This window comes from Mesoplodon densirostris, chromosome 5, assembly GCF_025265405.1.
Source record: "Mesoplodon densirostris isolate mMesDen1 chromosome 5, mMesDen1 primary haplotype, whole genome shotgun sequence".
Lineage (NCBI taxonomy): Eukaryota > Metazoa > Chordata > Mammalia > Artiodactyla > Ziphiidae > Mesoplodon > Mesoplodon densirostris.
The window spans coordinates 85042171-85066556 of record NC_082665.1 but is presented as its reverse complement, the minus strand read 5'-3'; the positions used below and the strand labels follow the sequence as shown (position 1 = coordinate 85066556).

The 24386-nt window shown below is 39.9% G+C and overlaps 1 protein-coding gene across 1 annotated transcript in view; it reads left to right on the top strand.

Annotated features, from left to right (window-relative positions):
* Window positions 1-740: 740 nt before the first annotated feature.
* The window catches only part of KPNA4 (karyopherin subunit alpha 4), a 57028-nt gene continuing 33382 nt past the window's right edge, over window positions 741-24386 (top strand). Inside the window, exon 1 of the mRNA XM_060099089.1 lies at window positions 741-1005. Coding sequence (XP_059955072.1) covers window positions 937-1005 — 69 coding nt within the window. The 5' untranslated portion in view covers window positions 741-936. The remainder of the gene's footprint in view (window positions 1006-24386) is intronic.

The window sequence follows — 24386 nt, the reverse complement described above, 5'->3', positions numbered from 1 at the left end:
TAGAGAGAATGAATCAGATTCGTCTAAAACGTCCTTTGCCTTTTCCACCCACTGTCCCTCCCGCTTTCCGCTGCGCCTCCCGAACGCACGTCACTCCTTCCAGTCCAGGCCCCGAAGCCGGGCCCCCAGACAGTAGAGACCCCTGCCAGGGTAAGGAGCTCGGTTGAGAGGAGGGGGTTGTCCCGACCCGGGATGGAGCAGAGGCTCAGATCCCACTTCCTGTAAAGCCAGCGGAGCTCGCAAAGAATGCTCTGGAAGAGAAGGCTCACCGAAGAAGAAAAAGAACGTACTTTAAGTGGGCTTCGACCCCGGACCCCAGACGTCTGGGGTGGGCCGTACATGAGCAAACCAACTCGTTCCCTGGCGTCTCCTTCCCCTTCCCCTTCCCGCCTCTTAATTCTCTTTCGCTTCCTCCCCGTTGCTCCGGAGGAACGTGGTCCCTCCCGGCTCTGCCCCCGCCGCGCCCCTCCTCTCCGGGGCTTCCTCCCAGCGTCGCCCGCTTTCCCTTTCCGTTCGCTCTTCCGCCCCCGCTCTCCATCGTTCTTTCTGATTGGTTGAACGCACCGGAGTCTGTTTGGCCAATCGGTGAGCTGGGCTGGCGGCGATGGGCGTGGCCGCGGCGCCGGGGCCCTCAGATCGAGGCTTCCTCCCCCTCTCAGCCGGCAGCGCATTCCGCCGCCGTTACCGCCGCCCGGCCCCACAGTTGTCTTAGCCGGAGCTGCGGTCGCGCTGGGGTTAGGGCGGGGGGTGGGGGGGGAACGGGCGGGGAGAGGAGGAGAAGACCGCGGCGGAGGCAGGTGAGAGGAGGACGGAAGCGACGCCGCGGCGGGCACAGCACCTCAGGCGGCGGCCCGGTTCCTGGGAGTGTCGGTGCGGCGTGGTGGTTGGGGCGGATCCCGCGGGGCCCGGGCGGGGGAAGGAGTCACCGGCCCGGCCATGGCGGACAACGAGAAACTGGACAACCAACGGCTCAAGAATTTCAAGAACAAAGGCCGCGACTTGGAGGTAAACTCGGGGGCGCCGGAGGGGTGGGGGCCGTGGGCCTCGGGTCGATCTACGCCGGGACTCGGAGTGTGGGGAGTAGGGGCGGGAGCCGCCGCCGGGCCGCGGGGGAATGGCGCTGGGGGCCGGCCCGTCCGTGACGCCTGTGCTAACGCGCCGGGAAGTTTGTGTCGGGCCTGGTCCGCCTCCGCCGGGGAGCGAGGTGCCGGGGTACCGCCGGCGCGGCCTAGGCCTGCCCCGAGGAGCCGGCCCGGCTCGGGTGCGATGGGCTGGGCCGCGCGGCGGGGAGGCCGGGCGCGGCGAGTGCGGAGGAGGCGTGCGTGTGTCGCGCTGCCCGGGTCGGGCCGCGCAGCCCCCATCCCGGTAGCGGCGGAGATTCCGGCTCTCGCTCCCGCACCGACGTCGGGCGCCGCGGGCAGGAGGGCGGTGTGAGGTGGGGGGGGGGACTAGCGTGTGGCGACCGAGTGGGTCTCGGAACTTCCTCAGCGAGGCCCGAGTCGTCTCCACTTAAAGGCATTTTCTCTGGTCTTCCCGACTCCCGCTTTACCCCTGCCTCCCCCCAGTATCCAAACTACAGGAGTCAACTTCTCCGTTGAAAAAAAACACCCCCGGCGTGAGAGGCCATCCTGGAGATGCTAACAGTGCCTTCCAGCGGCCTGTGTTTTACTATGGATATAGCTGATTCAAGATGTGGCTCACTGTGTGCCCTCTTCCAGGCAGAGGATACCCCTTGTTTCAGCTTGTTCACAAATCTCTTTACCCCCTCCTGAGAGACCACCAGCTGCATTCTTACATAGAGTCCAGAGGGTTATACAAAGCTGTCATCCTCTAGTCTGCAGTATCCTTTCCCTCCACCTGCCGGTGGTGGTGGTAGCGGGGAATGGGGTGGGCCGTGGAGTGGCACCATCACATTTTATTATTTGAAAAGGGTGAAAAGCAACCTTCATTATCTTAAGTTAACAGCTGCTCCTGAGGTTCTTAGGCTACATAAGGTGTGTGGGTTAAGCACACACCCACATCATAGATTTTTAATAGAAGACTTCTTCCCTTCAGATTTAGGCGTCTAGGTAAATAGGGGTTTTTGTTTGTTTTTGTTTTCCATTCTGCATCTGAATCAGGAGGTTAGCTTTTAAGAGAAAGTGGTCAAGTAGTATTTTTATGTTGTTCCTTTGTACTTTTTTATACTGAGATCTTCAAATTCCCATCATCTGTTTCTGAACTTTGAGCATTTGCTTGACTGAGAAAGTAACTGTCTTTTGGACTTTCCACAGAGCCATTTACTTTCCAAGGCAGTTAGTGCTGTCTTAGTGGGTTTCCTAGTTTGAGGGACTATTTCCTAGTTAAAATGAAATTTCAGCATCTTTATTGAGATAATTCATATGCTATAGAAATTGCCATTTAAATGTAGAACTTACGATTTTTATTAAGTTTACCTAGTTGTGTAATGATGTGATTAAAATTTTTTTGACCAGTATTAATATTTAAAATGATGGGGACAATCACAAATTACAAAACCTAAAAACATAAATACCACAAAGTTACAAACATCCAGAGAAATAGCAGTTAAATGCTTGACAATCCTTCTGATCCTTTTCCCCTCTACATTTCTGGCTGCAATTTTTTTTTTTTTTAACATCTTCACTGAGATGTAATTCAAATACCATACAGTTCACCCATTTGAAGTGGCTTTTGGTGTTTTCACATAGTTGTGCAGCCATCAGCACAGTCAGTCTTAGGACATTTTCATCACCCCCAAAAGAAACCCAAACTCACTAGCAGTCACTCTGTCTTTTTAGATATGCCTGTTCTGGATATTTCATATAAATGGAGTTATACAATATGGGGTCTTTTGTGACTTGCTTCTTTTAGGTAGCATAATGTTTTCAAGGTTCATACACTCTGTAACCAGAATGTATTAGTGCTTCATTCCTTTTTATAGCTGAATATTCCAGTGTGTGGATATACTACATTTTGTTTATTCATTCATCATTTGATAGACTTTTGCATTGTTTCCACTTTTTAACTATTACGCATAATGCTGCTCTGAACATTCATCTACACATTTTTGTGTAGACCTGTGTTTTCAGTTCTCTTTGCTTATACACCTAGGTGTGGAATTAGTGGGTCATATGGTAACTTTATTTATTTATTTATTAAACATTTTTATTGGAGTATAATTGCTTTACAATGTTCTGTTAGTTTCTGCTGTATAACAAAGTGAATCAGCTATACATATACACATGTTCCCATTTCCCCTCCCTCTTTCGTCTCCCTCCCACCCTCCCTATCCCACCCCTCTAGGTGGTCACAAAACACATATGGTAACTTTATGTGGAGTTGCCAAACTATTTTCAGGTGATCCTTATTTTTTGAATTGATGTTTCCCCTTACTGTGTATCTCTTATTATTTTTGTCAAAATAAGATTGTGTTGATTCTATATTAGAACAATATTATGATATGTGACTTTTAAAAAAATAATTACAAATACACATTAGGTAAAAATTTTTTGAGAAGTTCATTGTGCCTTGTGGACATCCTTGTGACTTTGATAACCCTGCGTGTGCATTAGGAATATGAATATTTTCACATTTCCACATAAGGAAATGGAATATGACTTTAAGGGAAAGTCATATTCTCTCCTCACTTGTGACTTATTCTGTCACATATGCCTGCAATGAGATAGAAACATCTTTTGTTATCCTTAGAGAACACTAGAAGGCCTATTTTGTGTATTTATTCATTACATATATGCCTGTGTCCCTCAAAATACTAATTATGCCCATTTCCTCCTCCCTCAAAATATGGTTTCTGTATTGTGCTACAACAAATTCTAAGAAAATACTGCTTTTTGGTTGATCTTACAGTGACATGTTTCATTGGAAGGTCTTTGAAAAGAAGTGTGGACCAGTGCTGTCCAATGAATTTTATTTAAGCCGGTATATCCAAAATACCATTTCAACATGTAATCAGTGTAAAAAAATTTAATGAGATGTTTCATGTTCTTTTCATACTGGTCTTCAAAATCTGGTCTGTCTTTTACACTTACAGCGTATCTCAATTTGGGCTAGCTACATTTCAGGTTCTTAATAGCTGCATATGGCTAGTGGCTACCTTATTGGACAGCATGGATATAGAGGATAGCATGAGATAATTATAACATTTTTTGGTTTGATCTAACATTGTTTGATTCCAAATTATGATGAGTACAGAGTCATAAGAGTTTAGTTTAATCTAATCTCTAACTGTGTGTGACTTTGGGAGAATCAGTTAGTCTTAGGGTTCTTTCATCTGTAAAACTAGAGGTCCTTGACATCTGCTTCATGAGTGTTGTGAAGATTAATAGGTTAATGTTAGGAAGATGCCTGGCAATTCTCTGAGCATTTATCACCTTCAGCTTTTCTCAGGGAGAGGAAGGAGATTTAATAGGATTCAGTGGAACCTATTCTCTAACTCCCTTATTTGCAGTTGGCTCTTTGTTTTTTCTCTGTGTGCATATATGTTATGTTGAACTTAAAATTAATGGGAACATTTTTAATGTAGAGAGATGTAATTGCTCACTGAAGGGCAGTTTGGGCACAGGGAATTAGTGACCCTTGTAAAGTCAGAATTTCTAAGTGTTGGAATTGAAACTGATTCCATAGCCTTCAGTCTGATAGTTATTCCTGTGTTACATTCTACCATTCTGGCTCCTCCAAAATATGGTCATGCTAACTTCTTGAAAGATAAAAGCATTAAAGAAGTTATATGTCAGTATCCATTTAAAATAACTTGTAGGAACTGTCAGATGACATTCAGGGTGTGGTTTCTTTTGTGCAGTGTGGTAGAGGATCATCATTATTAGTTTCAGATAGTAACCATAGCGAGGGTATGCACAGTGCAACACAGGAAATGGGTAGTGACCAGATTTCAAAATAAAAAATGTGTCAGAATAAAGCAAATTAATCTCATCTCGCTTATGTTTTAAAAGTAGAGGGGGAATTCTCTTATAGACTTTCTAATAAACCTGCATAATTTTTATAGAAGTTCTGAGGTTATCCAGGATTGAATAGAGCATAAGTTATGTTAGAAAAATAATTAGATCTTATAAAAACACTACTTTAAGAAAAATACTTATCCTAAAAATAAAAGAATACTAAAATGCTACATAATTGGAAACTTGTCATTGTCCACACAGCATCAAATATGAAGTCAGCTTGAACTTCAGGAAAAAATAGTTGCTTGGTTGGCAAGAGTTTAATAAATTGATCAGCTGCTTTATTGTTTAGAAATGGCCTTGGTGATTTGTTAAACTGTACAGAGTGAAAGGCATTGTTAAGCTATTAAGTCTTGTTAACTTTTAGAGACTGACCTCTCTCATCACAAATCTTGGAACATATTTAGTATACTTAAAATAACCACTGTCTAATTTTTCATATAATAGTCCAAGCATGTGACAATATGAAATATCTGATAGAAATATAGTTGGGAATTAAATAATTGTTTTTGTGCTTCCTTTCATCTTTCCTAATTTATAAGGCAACCAATTTCAGAATTGCTTCATTGATAATTTTCTTAGAGATATCAAGATGTCATTTTTCTTAGAGACTAGTATGTCAAATGTGAATATAACAAGATTGGGAAGAGTTGTAGGAGTGATTTAGCTTTAAAAGAATGAAACAACTTTAGGAAAAATGTATAGGTAATTTTTAAACATTGATCTCTTGTATCTGATAGTGGTTGTGGGTCCTTAAGATATTTTTAAATGTTTACTGGAGCAGCATTCATCTACTTGAGGCCTATAATGGTGAAATGAGAGCTTGTCAAATCTAACCTTGAACAATGATTGTGATACTCACTGGTTTAGTTTTGGAACAGAGCAGAAGTCTGATTAAAGGGAACTAACTTCTTGAGCATCTACTATATATGCTTTTAATTGTATTCTCATTTCTCTCAGTCATGTAAGTAGGAAGTATTATTATGTAAAGAAAAAAATTCTAGAGTTAAGTGATATAATAGCATAACATTCAAGGGAATGGTCTTAACTCAGGAATGTCAAAGTGAAGTCAATACTATTTGTACTGTACTATATTACCTCCCTTTAACTTCTCTCAGCCTTAATACAGATCTCAAAGTTGATTAAAAGGCTATATGTGAAAGCACCTAGCATAGTACATGGAGTATATAATAGGCATTCAGTAAGTATTGTTTCCTTTTTTTTTTAAACCAGAGATCTTTTTGGAAATTGTGTTTTATTTGTGGACTTTAAACTAGAGAACACAATCTGTTTACTTACTGTGCTTTCCATTTAGGTTTAATAAGACAGGGATGAGGGAGACTTCTTTCTTCCATAGATAAAATGAAAACAATCTTTATATTGGCACCTACTAAATAAGGACAATATATATGTGCTTGTTATGGTCTCAGTTCAGAAATTTTCAGAGCTTTGGGGCTCAAGACCCATTTATGCTGTTAAGAATAAGGATCCTCAAAAAGCTTTATTTGGGGGTCTTCCCTGGTGGCACAGTGGTTAAGAGTCCACCTGCCAATGCAGGAGACACGGGTTTAGGCCCTGGTCCGGGAAGATCCCACATGCCGTGGAGCAACAAAGCCCTTGCGCCACAGCTACTGTGCCTGTGCTCTAGAGCCTGTGAGCCACAACTACTGAGCCTGCCTGCCACAACTACTGAAGCCCACGTGCCTAGAGCCCATGCTCCGCAACAAGAGAAGTCACCGCAATGAGAAGCCCATGCACCACAACGAAGAGTAGCCCCTGCTGGCTGCAACTAGAGACACAATGCAGCAACGAAGACACAATGCAGCCAAAAAATAAATAAGTAAATAAATGTGTTTTTTAAAATTAAAAAAAAAGCTTTATTTGGGAGTTTCTATTAATATGTTTTTACCATTTTAGAAACTAAAAGCATTTTTAAATATATTAACTCAAAAGTAACACTAATAAAGCTGTTTTTTAAAAAATAAATTTATTTATTTATTTATTTTTGGCTGCTTTGGGTCTTTGTTGCTGTGTGCATGTGGCGAGTAGGGGCTACTCTTTGTTGCAGTGCGCGGGCTTCTCATTGTGGTGGCTTATCGTTGTGGAGCATGGACTCTAGGCACACAGGCTTCAGTAGTTGTGGCACACGGGCTCAGTAGTTGTGGCTCGTGAGCTCTAGAGCGCATACTCAGTAGTTGTGGTGCACGGGGTTAATTGTACCACGGCATGTGGGATCTTCCCGGATCAGGGCTCGAACTCGTGTCGCCTGCATTGGCAGGTGATTCTTAACCACTGCGTTACCAGGGAGGTCCCAAAGCTGTTTTATATTAACATAAATTTCTAACCGATGATAACTTATTTTTTAAAACCCAAAAAATTTGGTGAGAAGAATGGCCATGTTTAACATTTTTTTGAGTCTCTTTAATGTTTGGCTCAAGTAAAGATAGCTGAATTCTCATAACTGTTTCTTTTTTTAAAGATTTATTTCATTTATTTATTTATTTTTTGGCTGCGTTGGGTCTTCTGTTGCTGTGCACGGGCTTTCTCTAGTTCCCGTGCGTGGGGGCTACTCTTCGTTGCAGTGCGAGGGCTTCTCATTGCGGTGGCTTCTCCTGTTGCGGCGCACAGGCTCCAGGCGCGCAGGCTTCAGTAGTTGTGGCACACGGGCTTTGTTGCTCTGCGGCATGTGGGATCTTCCTGGACCAGGGCTCGAACCCGTGTCCTCTGCATTGGCAGGCGGATTCTTAACCACTGTGCCACCAGGGGAGCCCCCTCATGTCTATTTCTGAATTCAATCTTTTGGTATGTTCTTTTGGTTAAAGTATATGAAGAACATCCAACTTCATACAGTAGGCCGTTGGAAAAGGGAGGAACGTTTAATAGCCTTTTCAGATAATTAAGGAAATTATTCTTTGATATACCATATCATACCATATATGCCGAAACTCCAGAAATAACACTTTCTTAAAAGTTAGTTGCAATGTGGAATCTGAAGCCATATTAGTAAACTTTTCTTACTTTGTTACATTAAAATCCATTGGTCTGTCTTGCACTTGAACATGCCTGATTTTGTAACATCATGTATTGGTCATTTGGAAAATATTAGTTCACTGAGTTGTGTAGATCTTCCGAATGCTGACACATTTTATTTTACAATAAAAATTCACAATTATTAGTATCGCCATGTAGCTCATCAGAAAAATCTTAAATATTGGTAATCTGTCAAGCTCACAGTGGTAGATACAAGTTTTCCAAAATTCTTATCTTCACTTGAAAGCTCAAATTTTGTCATTAGCAAGAAATACTTTAAGTTGTTTTCCTTGAAGCCATAAGTTCACTTTGCTCATTTTTGTGAAAACATCTGCCAGACACTTTCTGAATAGCCATAATTTGTCTCTCAGTTGTTCTTTCAAGTAAAAGTGATGTTCCATGAAAAAAGTGGCTAGTTCAATTAGCAACTCAAAACAGTCCCACAAATACTTTTTCCTGAAACAGTCATCCTACTGCAGAAGGGGGTATGCTGTAGAAATGGTTTATGTGTAATCCCCATTTTATCACAAAATTTTAGAAAGAAAAGGCCAGGTTTTTTTTTATTAGTTTCTGCTTTATAACAAAGTGAATCAGTCATACATATACATCTGTTCCCACATCCCTTCCCTCATGCATCTCCCTCCCTCCCACCCTCCCCATCCCACCCCTCCAGGCGGTCACAAAGCACTGAGCTGATCTCCCTGTGCTCTGCGGCTGCTTCCCACTATCTATCTCCCTTACGTTTGGTAGTGTATATATGTCCATGCCTCTCTTTCGCTTTGTCACAGCTTACCCTTCCCCCTCCCCATATCCTCAAGTCCATTCTCAAGTAGGTCTGTGTCTTTATTCCCATTTTACCCCTAGGTTCTTCATGACATTTTTTTTAAAATTCCGTATATATGTGTTAGCATACGGTATTTGTCTTTCTCTTTCTGAGTTACTTCACTCTGTATGACAGACTCTAGGTCTATCCACCTCATTACAAATAGCTCAGTTTCGTTTCTTTTTATGGCTGAGTAATATTCCATTGTATATATGTGCCACATCTTCTTTATCCATGCCAGTTTTTAATAAAAGTAATTTTTTTACTGTTTCATCAAGGACATTATTCTTTTTTTAACATTTTTTTCTCTTTTTAAAAATTTTATTTTATTTATTTATTTTTGGCTGCGTTGGGTCTTTGTTGCTGTGCACGGTCTTTCTCTAGTTGCGGTGAGCGGCAGCTACTCTTCATTGCGGTGCGTGGGATTCTCATTGCAGTGACTTCTCTTGTTGTGGAGCACGGGCTCTAGGTGCACGAGCTTCAGTAGTTGTGGCACGCGGGCTCTAGAGCACAGGCTCAGTAGCTGTGGCGCACGGGCTTAGTTGCTTCACGGGATGTGGGATCTTCCCGGACCAGGGCTTGAACCTGTGTCCCCTGCATTGGCAGGAGGATTCGTAACCACTGCGCCATCAGGGAAGCCCCTCATCAAGGACATTCTTCAGTGAACAGGCTTTTTTTTTTTTTTTAACTGAAACACAATGACTATTATTACAGCTTGGTGACCTTGCCTTAATTCATGCTAAAGCACCAGTGGCTTTATCCATTGCAGTGCAGTACAGTGCAAATGTTAACATAATAAAAAATTAGTAGTAGTAATTTAAGAAAATAGTTTTGACCTTGTGGACCCTCTGAAGAAGTCTCAGTGTCCCCACAGGGGCCCACTGACCACACTTTGAGAATCACTGTCTGTATTATTATTGTTGCTTCTGTTATAGGTGATTGTCACTTTTAATTAAAAGACTCTTGAAGGGCTTTATAGTATCACAGTTAAATAACATGGACTATGGAGTCATACCTGGATTTGAACCCTAGTTCCTTTGTTTAATAGTTATGGAAGTTAACTTAATCTCTTTAAACTACTTAAATGCTTAATAGTGCATGGCATGTAGTGCAGGTAGAGTGAATGGTGGCTGTTTTTATTTCTACCATCTTGCTTCATCATACATTACATCCAAATAACCCCCTGTGTTCCCTGTCAGATTAACATTTTGTTTGCAGTTCCTTTTGTACCACAATTCAAATCACATCACATGAATTGGAGAAGGCTTCTTTTTCCCTTCATTAGCCCTCAAGTGAAAGCCTACTTTCTCCTGCATGCTTAACCAAATTGTCACAAAATTACTAGTTTCTGACTTGCTTTTTCTAATCCTGTGTTGTAAGTAGGTTAGTAAATACTTAATGTAGATTTTGTAACTGTTGTCCCATAAGACTGTAAATTTAACCACAAAATAGCTCTGATTCACACTATTTGGTACACGTAATGAAAAATGGTTTAAGGCCATAGACATTTACTGGTACTACAAGATTAGCTTGATTATTTACAGTGCTAAACTGTTTTCTGTTACTGTTTATTTACTGTTAGGACAAAATTTGATTAGCTATCACTTTTACCCTAAATTTAATTTACACTGAACTTAATGTAAATTACATTTTCAATAATGGTGTATTTTGGCAAACCTGAAATTTCTTTAAATTTGTATTAACAAAAGTCAGAATCCTAAGATAATGTGGTATTTCATCATTTGGTGATAAACATATTTTTAATATTAGAAAGCAAATTATGTTCTGTCTCAGTTTCTAGTTCTTTAAATGAAAGCTTTAGTTGCCCAGTATTTACTCTTAATACTTGTTTCAGTTTTTACAGCATGTATGGTTCCTTAAAGTAAGTGTTATGTGAATTTAGTTACAGTAGTTGTATCCTGAAGGCCCTACAGCTAGTCTCTACCTGGTTGTATTAAATGATCCTAACCTTTTTGCCACCCATCCTGCCTATTCCCCTGTTCCTCTTTAGCCACTTTCAGCTGTTGCAGGTCCAGAAAAGAAAAAAGCAAAATAAAGTCTTAAGATTTTTGAATAATTGTTACATTACTCTTGGTTCTTTAGTAATTATGAAACCCAATATTTTCTGTCTTTGTTTAGAATAGTGGCTTTAAATACCATAAACTCTTTTTCCATAATGTTGATATTAAAAGTTAGGTCTGATAGCTTTAGGCTGAAAGAGCTGATTTTTTAATATTATACAGTTTTGTTTTGGGGAACAGAAACCCAGCTAAAATTAGTTAAAGCAAAGTGGGGGAATCTGGCTCTCATAACCCAGTAAGTTCAAAGACATAGCTCACATTATAAGAGTTCTAATGAAAGTCTAGGGAGGACTCTGATTGATCAAGATTTGATTGCATACTTACGCCTGAATTAATCACTGTGGGCAGAGGAATGTGGTTCTGTGGTTGGCCAGCACAAAGTCATGTGCCATAGGCCATGTGTGTGTGTGGTGGGGTGCTTTTGTTGGGGGAGGGTGTTGGTACCTCCACTTAAACCACAGGTTTCACAAAAGAATGAGGGGTCTGTCTGTTAGAGTAAGAAGAACGGAAGAAAAAGCCTATTGAAGACAAAATTATAAAGCACTACCATCCAATACAGATGTAGAATGGTTTCTTATTTTGCCTTTGACTATTATGTAGAGGTGTTCACAGGTATAGCTACAGAATTGAGTTCATTGTTGATCAACTGTTTTCTCAAACGTCTTATATCAGAGTTTTCACACTTTTTTCTCTTAATGTCTTGAGTAAGTCTTCCCAATTCCCTTTTGTTCTCCACCTTTAAAATGGTATTATCTTTAAATTATGACAAAGCGTATTTAGGACCAATAAACAAATAAAATGTATGATCCAACAGCATTAGTCATTAAGCTGAAAACCATAATGAGATACCACTTCACACCTACTAGCATAGCTGTAAGCAAAAAGATAGACAATAACAAGTGTTGATGAGGATGTTGAGAAAGTGGAACCCTCATACATGGCTGATGAGAATGTAAAATGGTGCAGCCACTTTGGAATGCAGTTTGGCAGTTCCTTAAAAAGTTAAAGGGTTAACATGTGACCCAGCAGTTCCACTCCTAGGTATAAAACCCAAAAGAATTGAAAACAAGTGTCTGCACAAAAACTTGTACATGAAAGTTCATAGTAGCATTGTCTAAAATAGGCAAAACATGGAAACAACCCAAATGTCCATCAACTGATGAATTGATAAACAAAACCTGGATATGCATACAATGGAATATTATTCTACCATAAAAAGGAATGAAGTACTGCTACATGCTACTACATGGATGAACCTTGAAAAAATGCTAAGAAGCCAGTCACAAAAGTTCACATATTCTGTAATTCCATTTATACGAAATGTCCAGGATAGGCAAATCCAAAGAGACAAAGTTGATTAGTGGTTGCCAAGGCCTTGGGACAAGGGGCACATGGGGACTGGCTGCTGATAGGTATAGGGCTTTTTGTGGTAAAGAATATGATCTGGAATTGGATGGTGGTGATTGATGTGCAACTTTGTGAATATACTAAAAACGACAGAATTTTACACTTTAAATGAGTGAATTGTATGGTATGTGAATTATATCTCACTAAAGTTGTAGCTTAATTAAGAGAAATAAGTAGGGCTTGTGGCAACTTTCTACTACCTAAGGGTCACAGGTGAACTCTTGGTAGCTCTTTTTCACTCACTTTTTATCTACCCTTCCTTGTATTGAATTCATTTGTTCAGCAAGTAACTACTCAGTTTCTGTGTCTGAGGTTCTGTTGTAAGCAGTGAGGCTAGAGCAATGAATAACACAGGCTAAATTCCTATTCTCATGGTTTTACATTCTAGAAGGTCAAGATTTCTCAGATCCCTGCTCTAAACTGACCCTGTGGTGATATTTAACCACTGTGAGCTAGTGTTGTAGTAGATCCCTTATCTTTCTTTCCTAAACTCAAATTTATAATAAATAACATACCTTAAATTTGAAAGGAAAGGATATCCTAAATGTTTGGCATCCAATAACTCTTCCCTTAAGATTTGTGGAAAAGGTTGATTTTTATTTTTTTTCTTTTTTCTTTAACTCTACCACAACCCTACACCTTACCCTAACCCGTACCTTAATCCTAACCCCTACACGAACAAGAACCCATGACTTAACACCTACCCTGACGCTAACACTTTTCTGTACACTCACCTGTACCCTAAACCATACCGTTCCCTAAAGCTAACCCTAGCTCTAAACCTAAACCTAAATCCAACCCTACACCTTACCCTAACCTGTACCCTAATCCTAAACCATACACTAACACTAACACGTGCCCTAACACATACCCTGACCTAACACGTTTCTGTATCCTCACCTGTACCCTAAATGGTTCCTGTTCTCTAACCCTAACCACAGCCTTAAACCTAAACCTTACCCCAACCCTACCCCTTACCCTACCCCGTACACGAACACTAACCCGTGCCCCAACACATACCCTGACCCTAACACTTTAATGTAACCTCACTGGTACCCTAAACCTTACCGTTCGCTAACCCTAACCATAGCTCTAAACCTAAACCTAACCCCAAGCCTACACCTTTACCCTAACCCGTACCCTAATCCTAAACCACACACTAACACTAACACGTTCCCTAACACAAACCCTGACCCTAACACGTTTCTATACCCTCAGCTGTACCCTAAACCTTACCGTTCACTAACCCTAACCCTAGCCCTAAACCTAACCCTAACCCCAACCCTAAACCTTAACCCTAACCCGTACCCTAATCCTAATCCGTACACTAACACTAACTCGTGCTTTAACACGTACCCTGACCCTAACCGCTTTCTGTACACTCACCTGTACCCTGAACCTTACAGTTCACTAACCTTAACCCTAGCTCTAAACCTAAACCTAACCCCAACTCTACACCTTACCCTACCCTGTACCATAATCCTAACCCGTACGCTAACACTAACCCGTGCCCTAACACGTACCCTGACACTAGCATGTTTCTGTACCCTCAGATGTACCCTAAAGCTTACCGTTCGCTAACCCTAACCATAGCCCTAAACCTAACCCTAAACCCAACCCTACTCCTTACCCGAATCTGTACTCTAATCCTAACACTTACACCAAACCATGCCTTAACACATACCCTGACCCTAACACGTCTCCGTACACTCATCTGTACCCTAAACGTTACCGTTCGCTAACTGTAACCCTAGATCTAAGCCTAAACCTAACCACAACCCTACACCTACCGGAACCCGTACCCTAATCCTAACCCATACACTAACATTAACACATGCCATAACATGTACTCTTACCCTAACACATTTCCATACCATCAGCTGTACCCTAAACCTTAACGTTCACTCACACTAACCCTAGCACTAAACATAAACATAACCATAACCCTACACCTTAACCTAACCCATACCCTAATCCTAACCCGTACATGAACAATAACCCATGCCTTAACAACTACCCTGACCCTAACATGTTTCCGAAACCTCACCTGTACCTTAAACCTCACTGTTCGCTAACCCTCACCCTAGCTCTAAACCTAAACCTAACACCAACCCTGCACCTTACCCTAACCCATACCCTAATCCTAACCCATACACTAACATTAACACATGCCCTAACACATACGCTGAACCTTACACCTTTCCGTACCCTCAATTGTACCCTAAACCTTAACATTTGCTAACCCTAACCCTAGCCCTAAACCTAACACTAACCCCAACCCTACACCTTACCCTAACTGGTACCCTAATCCTAACCCATACACTAACACTAACCCGTGCCTTAACACCTACCCTGCCGCAAACACATTTCCGTACCCTCACTTGTACCATAAACTTTACCGTTTGCTAACCCTAACCCTAGCCCTAAACCTAACACTAACCCCAACCCTACACCTTACTCTACACCGTACCGTAATCCTAACCCGTGCACTAACACTAACCCATGCTTTCCCACGTACCCTGAACCTAACACTTTTCAGTACCCTCACCTGTACCCTAAAATATACCGTTCGCTAACCCTAACCCTAGACCTAAACGTAAACATGTCTGCACTCCTACACCTTACCCTAACCCGTACCCTAATCCTATCCCATACACTAACACTAACCCGTGCACTAACACGTACCCTGACACTAACACGTTCCCGTACACTCACCTGTACACTAAATCGTACCCGTTCGCTAACCCTAACCCTAGCCCTAAACCTAAACCTAACCCTAACCCAACCCCTTACCCTAACCCATACACTAATCCTAAACCGTACACTAACACTAACCCGTGCCCTAACACCTAACCTGACCCTAAAACGTTTCCGTACCCTCAGCTGTACCCTAAACCTTACCGTTTACTAAACCTCACCCTAGCTCAAACCTAAACCTATCCCCAACCCTACACATCACCTGAACCCGTACCCTAATCCTAACCCGTACACTAACACTAACCTGTGCTCTTACACGTACCCTGACTCTAACATACTTCCATATCTTCACCTGTACCCTAAACATTACCCGTTCGCTAACACTAACACTAGCCCTAAACCTAATCCTAACCCCAACCTTACCAGTTACCCTAACCCTAACCCTAATCCTAACTCGTACACTAACCCATTCCCTAACATGTACACTGACCCTAACATGTTACTGTATCCCCACCTGTTCCCTAAATCGTACCTGTTCACTAACCCTAACCCTAAACATAAACCTAAACCTAACCCTAACCCAACCCCTTACCCTAACCCATACACTAATCCTAAACCGTACACTAACACTAAACCGTGCCCTAACACCTAACCTGACGCTAAAACGTTTCAGTACCCTCAGCTGTACCCTAAACCTTACCGTTCGCTAACACTAACGCTAGCTCTAAACCTAAACCTAACCACAACCTTACCCTGACACATACCCTAATCCTAACCCGTACACTAACACTAAAACATGCCCTAACATGTACCCTGATTGAGGTTGATTTTTAGAATGAGAAGACCTAGGATTGCATCTCATGAGCTATATGCCATCAGGAAAGCTTTATAATAATTTTTTTAGCCTCAATTTCTGTAAAATTAAAAATGCAAGGAATAGGGACTTTCCTGGCCGTCCAGTGGTTAGGACTCAGCGCTTTCACTGCGGAGGGGCCTGGGTTCAGTCCCTGGTCGGGGAATTAAGATCCCACAAGCCCACTACGCAGCCAAAAAAAAAAAAAGAGAGAGAGAGAGAGAATGCAAGGAACACCCTTATTCAGACTATGTCAAATAAGGGTGGGGTGTTAGGAACATTAAGGAACCAGTTCTCACATTATCCCAGATATTTCAGGTAGGAGTATCTTGGTAGGAATTCATGGATCTTTGCTCTACTGCTCTGCCAGCCACTAATTCAGCTAATAAATTTTAGTTTTCCTGGGTACTGACTCTCTTAGTCTTTATATAATTTTCTTGTTGAATTACTGAGAGAATCTGCTTATGCTGATAAGCTCTGCCCAAACTGAGGCAGATTGTTTTTACTGCTGGCCTGCTTATGGATTGGCTTTTCCCCTTCACCTCCTCCACCAGTCAACTGTGGTGTGGGGAAGGGGGGTGTCACATAAGTAACATCCTTTGCTGGCTTTGCAACAAAATCCCTGGAAAGGGAAGTTTCTCTATGATAAGGTTGTAAGTATGATGTTATTTAGTCAATGTCACTCCATTCTTACTTTTCTGTTTGCTTTGTACTCACTGTTAAAATCTGGGGCAAATCATTATTACCTCATCTCTACAGTGGTTGCTTTATTTCTGCTATTGCTCTGCTCTAATTCATAAAATAACCAGCGTGGTTCTTTTAAAAAATAAGTAAATCATATCAATGCTCCTCCTCTGCTTCAGTTGCATCCCACCACATTTAGCTTTCAAACTCCTTACTGAGACCTTTAAGGCCTTGCCACATCTGGTCCCTGTCTCCTCCTACCTCTCTCTCTTATTATCTCCTTTTACTATGCTCTCATTTATCTTCTTTTAATTCCTCTAACTCTAACACATTAATAGCCTTCTCCAGGCCTTTCACACATGCTGCTCTGTCAGAATGCCCTTCCCACTCCCTTTATCTTCATCCCCTTTCCTTCACCTGCCTGGTTATTTCTCATCTTTTGAATCTTCAATATCATTTACTTAGAGGCCATCCCTGAACAGGCTAGTTGAAAGTTAAATCCCCTTGTTGTTTTCCTTAAGAATACATATCATAATTTGTTAGTGTATTTACTCAATGTTAAATTCTCCCATCAGACTATAAGCTCCCTGAGAGTATGAACCTTGTCTATTTTGTATACCACTCTATTCTTTTTTTTTTTTTTTTTTTTGTGGTACGCGGGCTTCTCACTGCTGTGGCCTCTCCCGTTGCGGAGCACAGGCTCCAGATGCGCAGGCTCAGCGGCCATGGCGCACGGACCCAGCCGCTCCGCGGCATGTGGGATCTTCCCAAACCGGGGCACGAACCCGTGTCCCCTGCATCGGCAGGCGGACTCTCAACCACTGCGCCACCAGGGAAGCCCTACCACTCTATTCTTAATTCTCATCACAGAACCTGGCAGATAAGTGGCACTTAAGTAAATACTTGTGGAAATCAAATGCAACTTTAAAAAAGAAAAAAAAAGAGTCATGTACTCTGATTAGAATTAGTGACCAAATCAAATTTTTCAAATCAAGTTAATTTTTCTCTTTTTAAAAATGTTTGTTTATTTATTTATTTATTTTGGCTGTGCTGGGTCTTTGTTGCGGCACGTGGGATCTTCGTTGCAGCATGTGGGCTTCTTAGTTGCGGCATGCATGTAGAATCTAGTTCCCGGACCAGAGATCAAACCTGGCCCCCCTGTATTGAGAGCTCAAAGTCTTACCCACTGGACCACCAGGAAAGTCCCAAGTTAATTTTTTTCTTTTGAAATGGTAATGACATGGTAATTGTAGAAATTTTTTAGAAAAATGGAAAAATAAAATAATCCTCCATAATCTTACTGCTGTTAATCTTTTGGAATGTTTCCTTTTTCTTGTGTACATTTTGAAATATATTTGGACTTAGTTTGGGTTCTAATGAGAATAACTCATATTAGAATATAGCAAAGTTTCTTAAGTTTGGCACTATTGACATCTTGGGCCAGATAATTCTTTGTTGTGGGAAACTTCCCTGTGCGTTGTAGGATGTTTAGTAGCATCCCTTGCCTCTGCCCATTTGATTCCAGTAGCATGTCTGTCCCCTTCCCCCCAAGTTGTAAAAACCAAAATTGTCTCTAGAAATTACCAAATGTCCCTTGAGTGGCAAAATCATCCTGGGTGAGAACCATTGGGATGCAGTCTTGTGGGATATAAAATTAACCAACACTAACAAGGAACAACCTGAAAAGGAAATTGAGAGGCACACCCATTTACAGCAGCATCAAAAGGAATATAATACTTAGGAATAAAACTAACCAATGAGAAGAAAAACTTTTACACTGAAAACTGTAAAATGTTGCTGAAAGAAATTAAAGGGGACACAAATAAATGGAAAGACATATTGTGTTCATGGATAGAAAGACTTGTTATTGTTAAATGTCTGTACTACCTAAAGTGATCTACAGATTTAATGCAGTCTCTATCAAAATCTCAGTGGTATTATTTGTAGAAATAGAAAAATCCATCTTAAAATTCATGTGGAATCTCAACGGGCCCCAAATAGCCAAAAGGAATCTTGAAAAAGGAGTTAAAGTTGGAGGTCTCATACTTCCTGATTTTAAAACTTAGTACAAAGCTACAGTAATGAAAACTGTGATATTTGCATAAAGTCAGACATATAGACCAATGGAATAGAATGAGGAGCCCAGAAATAAACCCTAGCATGTATGGGCAAATGATTTTTGGTGAGGGTGCCAAGACCATTCAGTGGTAAAAGGACAGTCTTTTCAACAAATGGTGCTGGGAATATTTGATATCCACAAGCAAAAGAATGAAGTTGGACCGTAACCTAATACCATATGCAAAAATTAACTCAAAATGTATCGAGCCTAAATATAAGACAAAACAATAAAACTCTTAGAAGAAAACGTAGGACAAAGGCTTCATGACATGAAACTAGCAGTGATTTCTTGGATATGACACCAAAAGCATAGGTGACAAAAGAGAAAATAGGTAAATTGGACTACATCAAACGTTAAGATTTCTGTACATAAAAGGACCCAGTCAACATTGTGAAAAGGCAACTGGCGGAATGGGAGAAAATACTTGCACATCTAATATGTGGTTAACATCCAGAATATATAAAGAACTCCTACAACTCAATAACAAAAAAAACCCTCTATTTTAAAATGGGCAAAGGATTTGAATAAACATATCTCCAAAGAAGATATACAAGTGGCCAAAAAGCATATGAAAAGGTGTTCAACATTACTAGTTATTGAGGAAGTGCAGATCAAAACCACAATGGGATACCACCTCATACCCATTAGAATGACTACTGAAAAAAACAAAATCCAAAAAAAAAAAAAAAAAAAAAAACCCCAGAAAATAACAAGCATTGATGAAGATGTGGAGAAATTGGTACCATGGTACACTGTTGGTGAGAATGTAAAATGGTTCAGCCACTATGGAAAATGGTATGGTGATTCCTCAAAAAATTAAAAATAGAATTACCATATGACCCAGCAACTCCACTCCTGGGTTCGGAATATACCCAAAAGAATTGAAAAGGACTTGAAAGAGGTATTTGTACCCTTAATAGTCATAGCAGCATTATCTGCAGTAGTCAAAAGGTGGAAGCAAACCAGGTGTCCTTCAGTGGGTGAATGGACAAATAAAATGTGGTATATGCATGGACATCGGGTGCACGAAAATGCGGATGTACTTTACTGAACTCTTCACTTAAGAATTATTATGATGGCAAATTTTACATTTTTTAATAAAAATTTTTCAGTTAAAAATGGTTATGATAGTACGTTTTATGTCGTGTATTTTACAATTTAAAAAAAGAAAAGAAAAAACACTTGACAACCAATGTTAGTGAGGATGTGGAGCAAGGGGAAGTCTCATTCATTGCTGGTGGGAATACAAATTGGTACAGCCACGTTGAAAGGCAGTTTGGCAAGGTTTCTTACTCTTACCATACAATTCATTAATCACACTCTTTGGTTTTTATGCAAATGAAGGTAAGTAAACTATGATAAATTGAGACAATGGAATATTATTCAGCACTAAGAAAAAATGTTTTATCAAACTATTAAAAGACATGGAAGAAGCTTAAATATATACTACTAAATGAAAGATGCCAATCTAAAAAGGCCACCTACTGTATGATTCCAACTATATGACATTTTGGAAAAGGCAAAAGTGTAGAGACAGTGAAAGATCAGTGGTTTTCAGAGACTGTAGGCAGAGTACAGAGGATTTTTAGGGCAGTGAAGCTAATCTGTATGATACTATAATAATAGTAGATACATGTTATTTTACATTTGTCAAAACCTGTAGAATGTACCCTAATGTAAACTATGGACTTTGGGTGATAGTGATGTGTCATAGGTTCGTCATTTGTAACAAAGGTACCATCCTGGTACAGAATGTTGATAGTGGAGGAGGGGCGAGGAATACATGGGAACTCTGTACTTTCTGTTCAGTTTTTCTGTGGGCTTAAAATGGCTCTAAAGTTTACCTTTCAAAAAGGTGTGTATGGCAAGATATTATTCATATTAAATGTTAAATGTATTAAAACTATTATAGATGTGTTGATATACAGTCAAAACACTCATGAGAATTCAGAAAAATGGTTGCTTTTGGGAAGGCAAAAGGGGAAAGGGAGTGGAGAGGGTTGAGGTTGGAATGAGGTTTCAGCAGTATCTAACACTTAGAAAATCTTATTTCTTTAAAAAATAAAGCAAATGGGAAAAATAGTGATATTTATTGATACATGAGTATCTTATGATTTTCTCTACTTTTTTGTATATTTGACATTAAAAAAATAATTTCATACTTATAGAAGTGGTTAATTTGGGAATATATATGTTAAAATGTAGTCTACTTCATTGACTGCATTGATGGAGGGGGAACCATTATTTACACAAATTTAGTCTTGTCCTGAAATATATGACCTAGTCAGAAATAAGACTGCTTGCAGAGTGGCTTAAGAGAACAAGGAAGGGCTAGAGAGTGGGGTTTGTTTTCATTTGGAGAAATCTGTGTTGTGTAGATACCAGAGCTCACCTTTGGTTCTGTAACTTATTCAGGTGCAGTACTGTAGCACAGTAAATAACATGTGGGTTAGAAGCTTTGAGTCTTGGGTAGTATTTTTCAGCTTATTAAGTGTCCAGGGATGGGAATAAACGGTAACAGGAACAGACTAGAATTCATTGTAGATTTGGGGTGGGGGTATTGTTTCTGTGATGACAAGACATATTAAATTATAAAGTAAATATACAGTAATCTGAAGGTTCTCAGTTCTCATCTTATTTGACCTATCAGTACCATTTGACATAGTTAATTATGTATTCTTCCTTGAAAAGTAATTTTTTTTCACTTGATTCCAGATTTGCACAGATTCCTATTGCCTTCTGTCTCACTGACTGTTCCTTCTTAGTCCTCTGCCCCTTAATATTTAAAGTGCCTGAAGTTATGCTCACTCTGTAGATAATCTTATCAAATCACCTGGTTTTAAATACGATTTATACACAGCCAGCTTTCTAAGTTGATATTTTTAGTCCTAACCTCTTCCTTGAAACCTAGGCTCAAACTGACTTCTTGACTCATTTTGATTCATTGTAAGTATATTAAGCTTAGCATGTTCAAAAGTCATATTACCCCCCAAACCTGCTCATCATTCAGTCTGCCCCATCTCAGTAAATGGTAGTTCCATCTTTCACTTAACTTGGACCAAAAACCTTCCATTCCTCATTGTTTCCTCTCTTTCACAGTCTTATCTAGCCCATTAATTAGCAAATTTTGTAGATTCAATCTTCAGAATATATCAAACTGCACTAAGAGTAAACGCCAAAATCTTTACAGTGGCCATCCATTTCCTTCTTCTCTGTTCATTGCATGTAGCCACCTGGACTCTGCCTTTCCTTTTCTCTTCTGTCTGGTCCTTTTTGACTTGCTAATTCCTCTGCCTTGAATACTTTCTGCCAGATTACCAGCGTGGCTTGCTTACTCATCTTAAGGTCTTTACTTAAAAATATCCCTCTTCTTGGGACTTTCCTGGTGGTTCAGTGGTTAAGACTCCGTGCTCCCAGTGCAGCGGCCCCAGGTTCAATCCCTGGTCAGGGAACTAGACCCTGCACGCTGCAACTAAGATCTGGAGGAGCCAAATAAATAAATATTTTTTAAACATTTTTTTTAAGTTAAAAAAATCTCCTTTCTTGGCTTTATATTTTTTCTGTCTAATGTTTGTCACTATCTAACATACTATATATATTGTAGTTTTATTTATTGTCTTTCCCCACACTAGGTTCTGTGAAGACAGAGATTTCTATCCTTTTGTTCCCTGCTGTGTCCTTAACACTGAGAGCAGTTTATGGTATATAATGGTCAGTAAACATTTGTTGGGTGAATTACTGGCTTTTTGTGTAGATGTACACATTTGTTTATTATGTGAGCATAATTAGAGTTAATGCTTCTCAAATGGTGTTTTAGTAAAGCAATTCAGTGATTTACCTTTTAATGAAGTTTTTCTGTTGCCATTGTGAAAGTCTTTGAACATAAGTTCACAAAGAAAAATTAATATTATGAAAATACTGAGGAAAAAGAAGGAAAAGTAGCTAATTTGAAGAGATATGCAACAGAAGCAGACCTAGAATGAAAAGGTAGTATGGTCTAGTATAAAGAACATTGGTCTGGGGCCAGGATAATCTGAGCCTTGGACAAGTCACTGTAAAATGAGATAGTTTAAATGATTTCTATTTTTTCCAGTTTACAAAATCCTACAATGATATTTGTGTAGATTTTTCTGTAACAAAACCATGAATTTGAATTGATTATATTCATAAAATATATGTACAAGGAAAATATTCCTTAATCTGCTTTTCATGTTTTATTTTAATCTGATCTTGTTTTTTTTTTTTTGATCTTGTTTTGTAAATGGAAAAAATAATTGGTTTTCTCATGTGAGAATGCACCAAATAAACAGAGATAGCAGATTTCTTTAGCAGTGTTGTAAAGCTCGGGTTCTGTTGACTTCCTTAACTTGGTTGAACCTCATTTGGTTTCTTGTTCTTCGTAATTTTTCCCAATATCTTTCCCGTATGTTTTCTTCAACTTGTTACTCAGTTCCTGAAATTGTATTTCTTCTATAAAGTACTCAAAACCTTTGAAGAGAAATGATCACTCTTGCCAGGATTTGATCAGTCTCATTCTAAAAGAGAAGGGAGTACCTTCTCTTTTGCGCATATAAAATTCAAACATGTATTGTTTGGTATAACAGGTTTCTCTATGTGTTGTCCTTAATCACTTTCTGTGTGATTCTGAAAGTTCACCTTGCAGCATTTCCCATCTTTGAGAGGGTTGGTTATATGTGTCTCACCAAACTTATGGTCATTTCTTACTCTTTTTTCTTTCCCTACCAAACACCTCCTCCTTGCCAGCAGCACACATGCACAGACACACATACACACAGAGTTCATTTGTTTGGTAATGACCTCTGTTACCAAATCTATTGAAAGCTCAATGATTTCCATGTCCTTTTGACATTTGCAGCATAATTTAAGGCCAGAAAAAACCCTGCAAAATGTGAAAACACAGAGCAGCTATGCCAGAGCCACACAATATCTTTTCATTGTTTACAATTTTGATCTATGGCTTTCTCAGTATTCTTAGCATAGAAGTTATTGCCATGGGTAGTAACTTGTACTAATGGCAATTTTAAATATTTGTGTGACTTTGTTTTTTGAAGCTGATAACATTGATAAAATTTTTGAGACATAAAAGATGTTAGAATCCCTTCACTCTATAGATGAAGGAATTAATGCCCATAAACATGGTAACTTGACTAAGATTACAGTAAATAAAAGGTAGAGCTGGGACTAGTAGCCATATACTAGTAGTTTAGCCATATGGTAGTACCCATCTTGGGGGGAGACATGTATGTATTCATGTATTTTCTCCTCTGTTATGTATGTGTGTATATACACCTCTTGTACAATATAGGTGAATATAGAAAACTTAGGAAATTTAACTTTTTCCTTTTCTTCTTACCTTTGTTTTCTAACTTTTCCAAATAGATATGTATAACTTTTGAATTTAATGTATTTCTCTATTGTTTGAATATTGATTAGATAGTGAAACTCTACTGTAATGCCATTCCTTAGAGTTAACAACTATTAACAGTTTCTAACATTTTTGTGATTTTTATCTTTTTTTTTAAAATTTATTTTTTGGCTGCGTTGGGTTTTCGTTGCTGCATGTGGGTTTTCTCTAGTTGCAGTGAGCAGGGGCTACTCTTCGTTGCGGTGTGCGGGCTTCTTATTGTGGTTGCTTCTCTTGTTGCTGAGCACGGGCCCTAGAGCACGTGGGCTTCAGTAGTTGTGGCTCATGGGC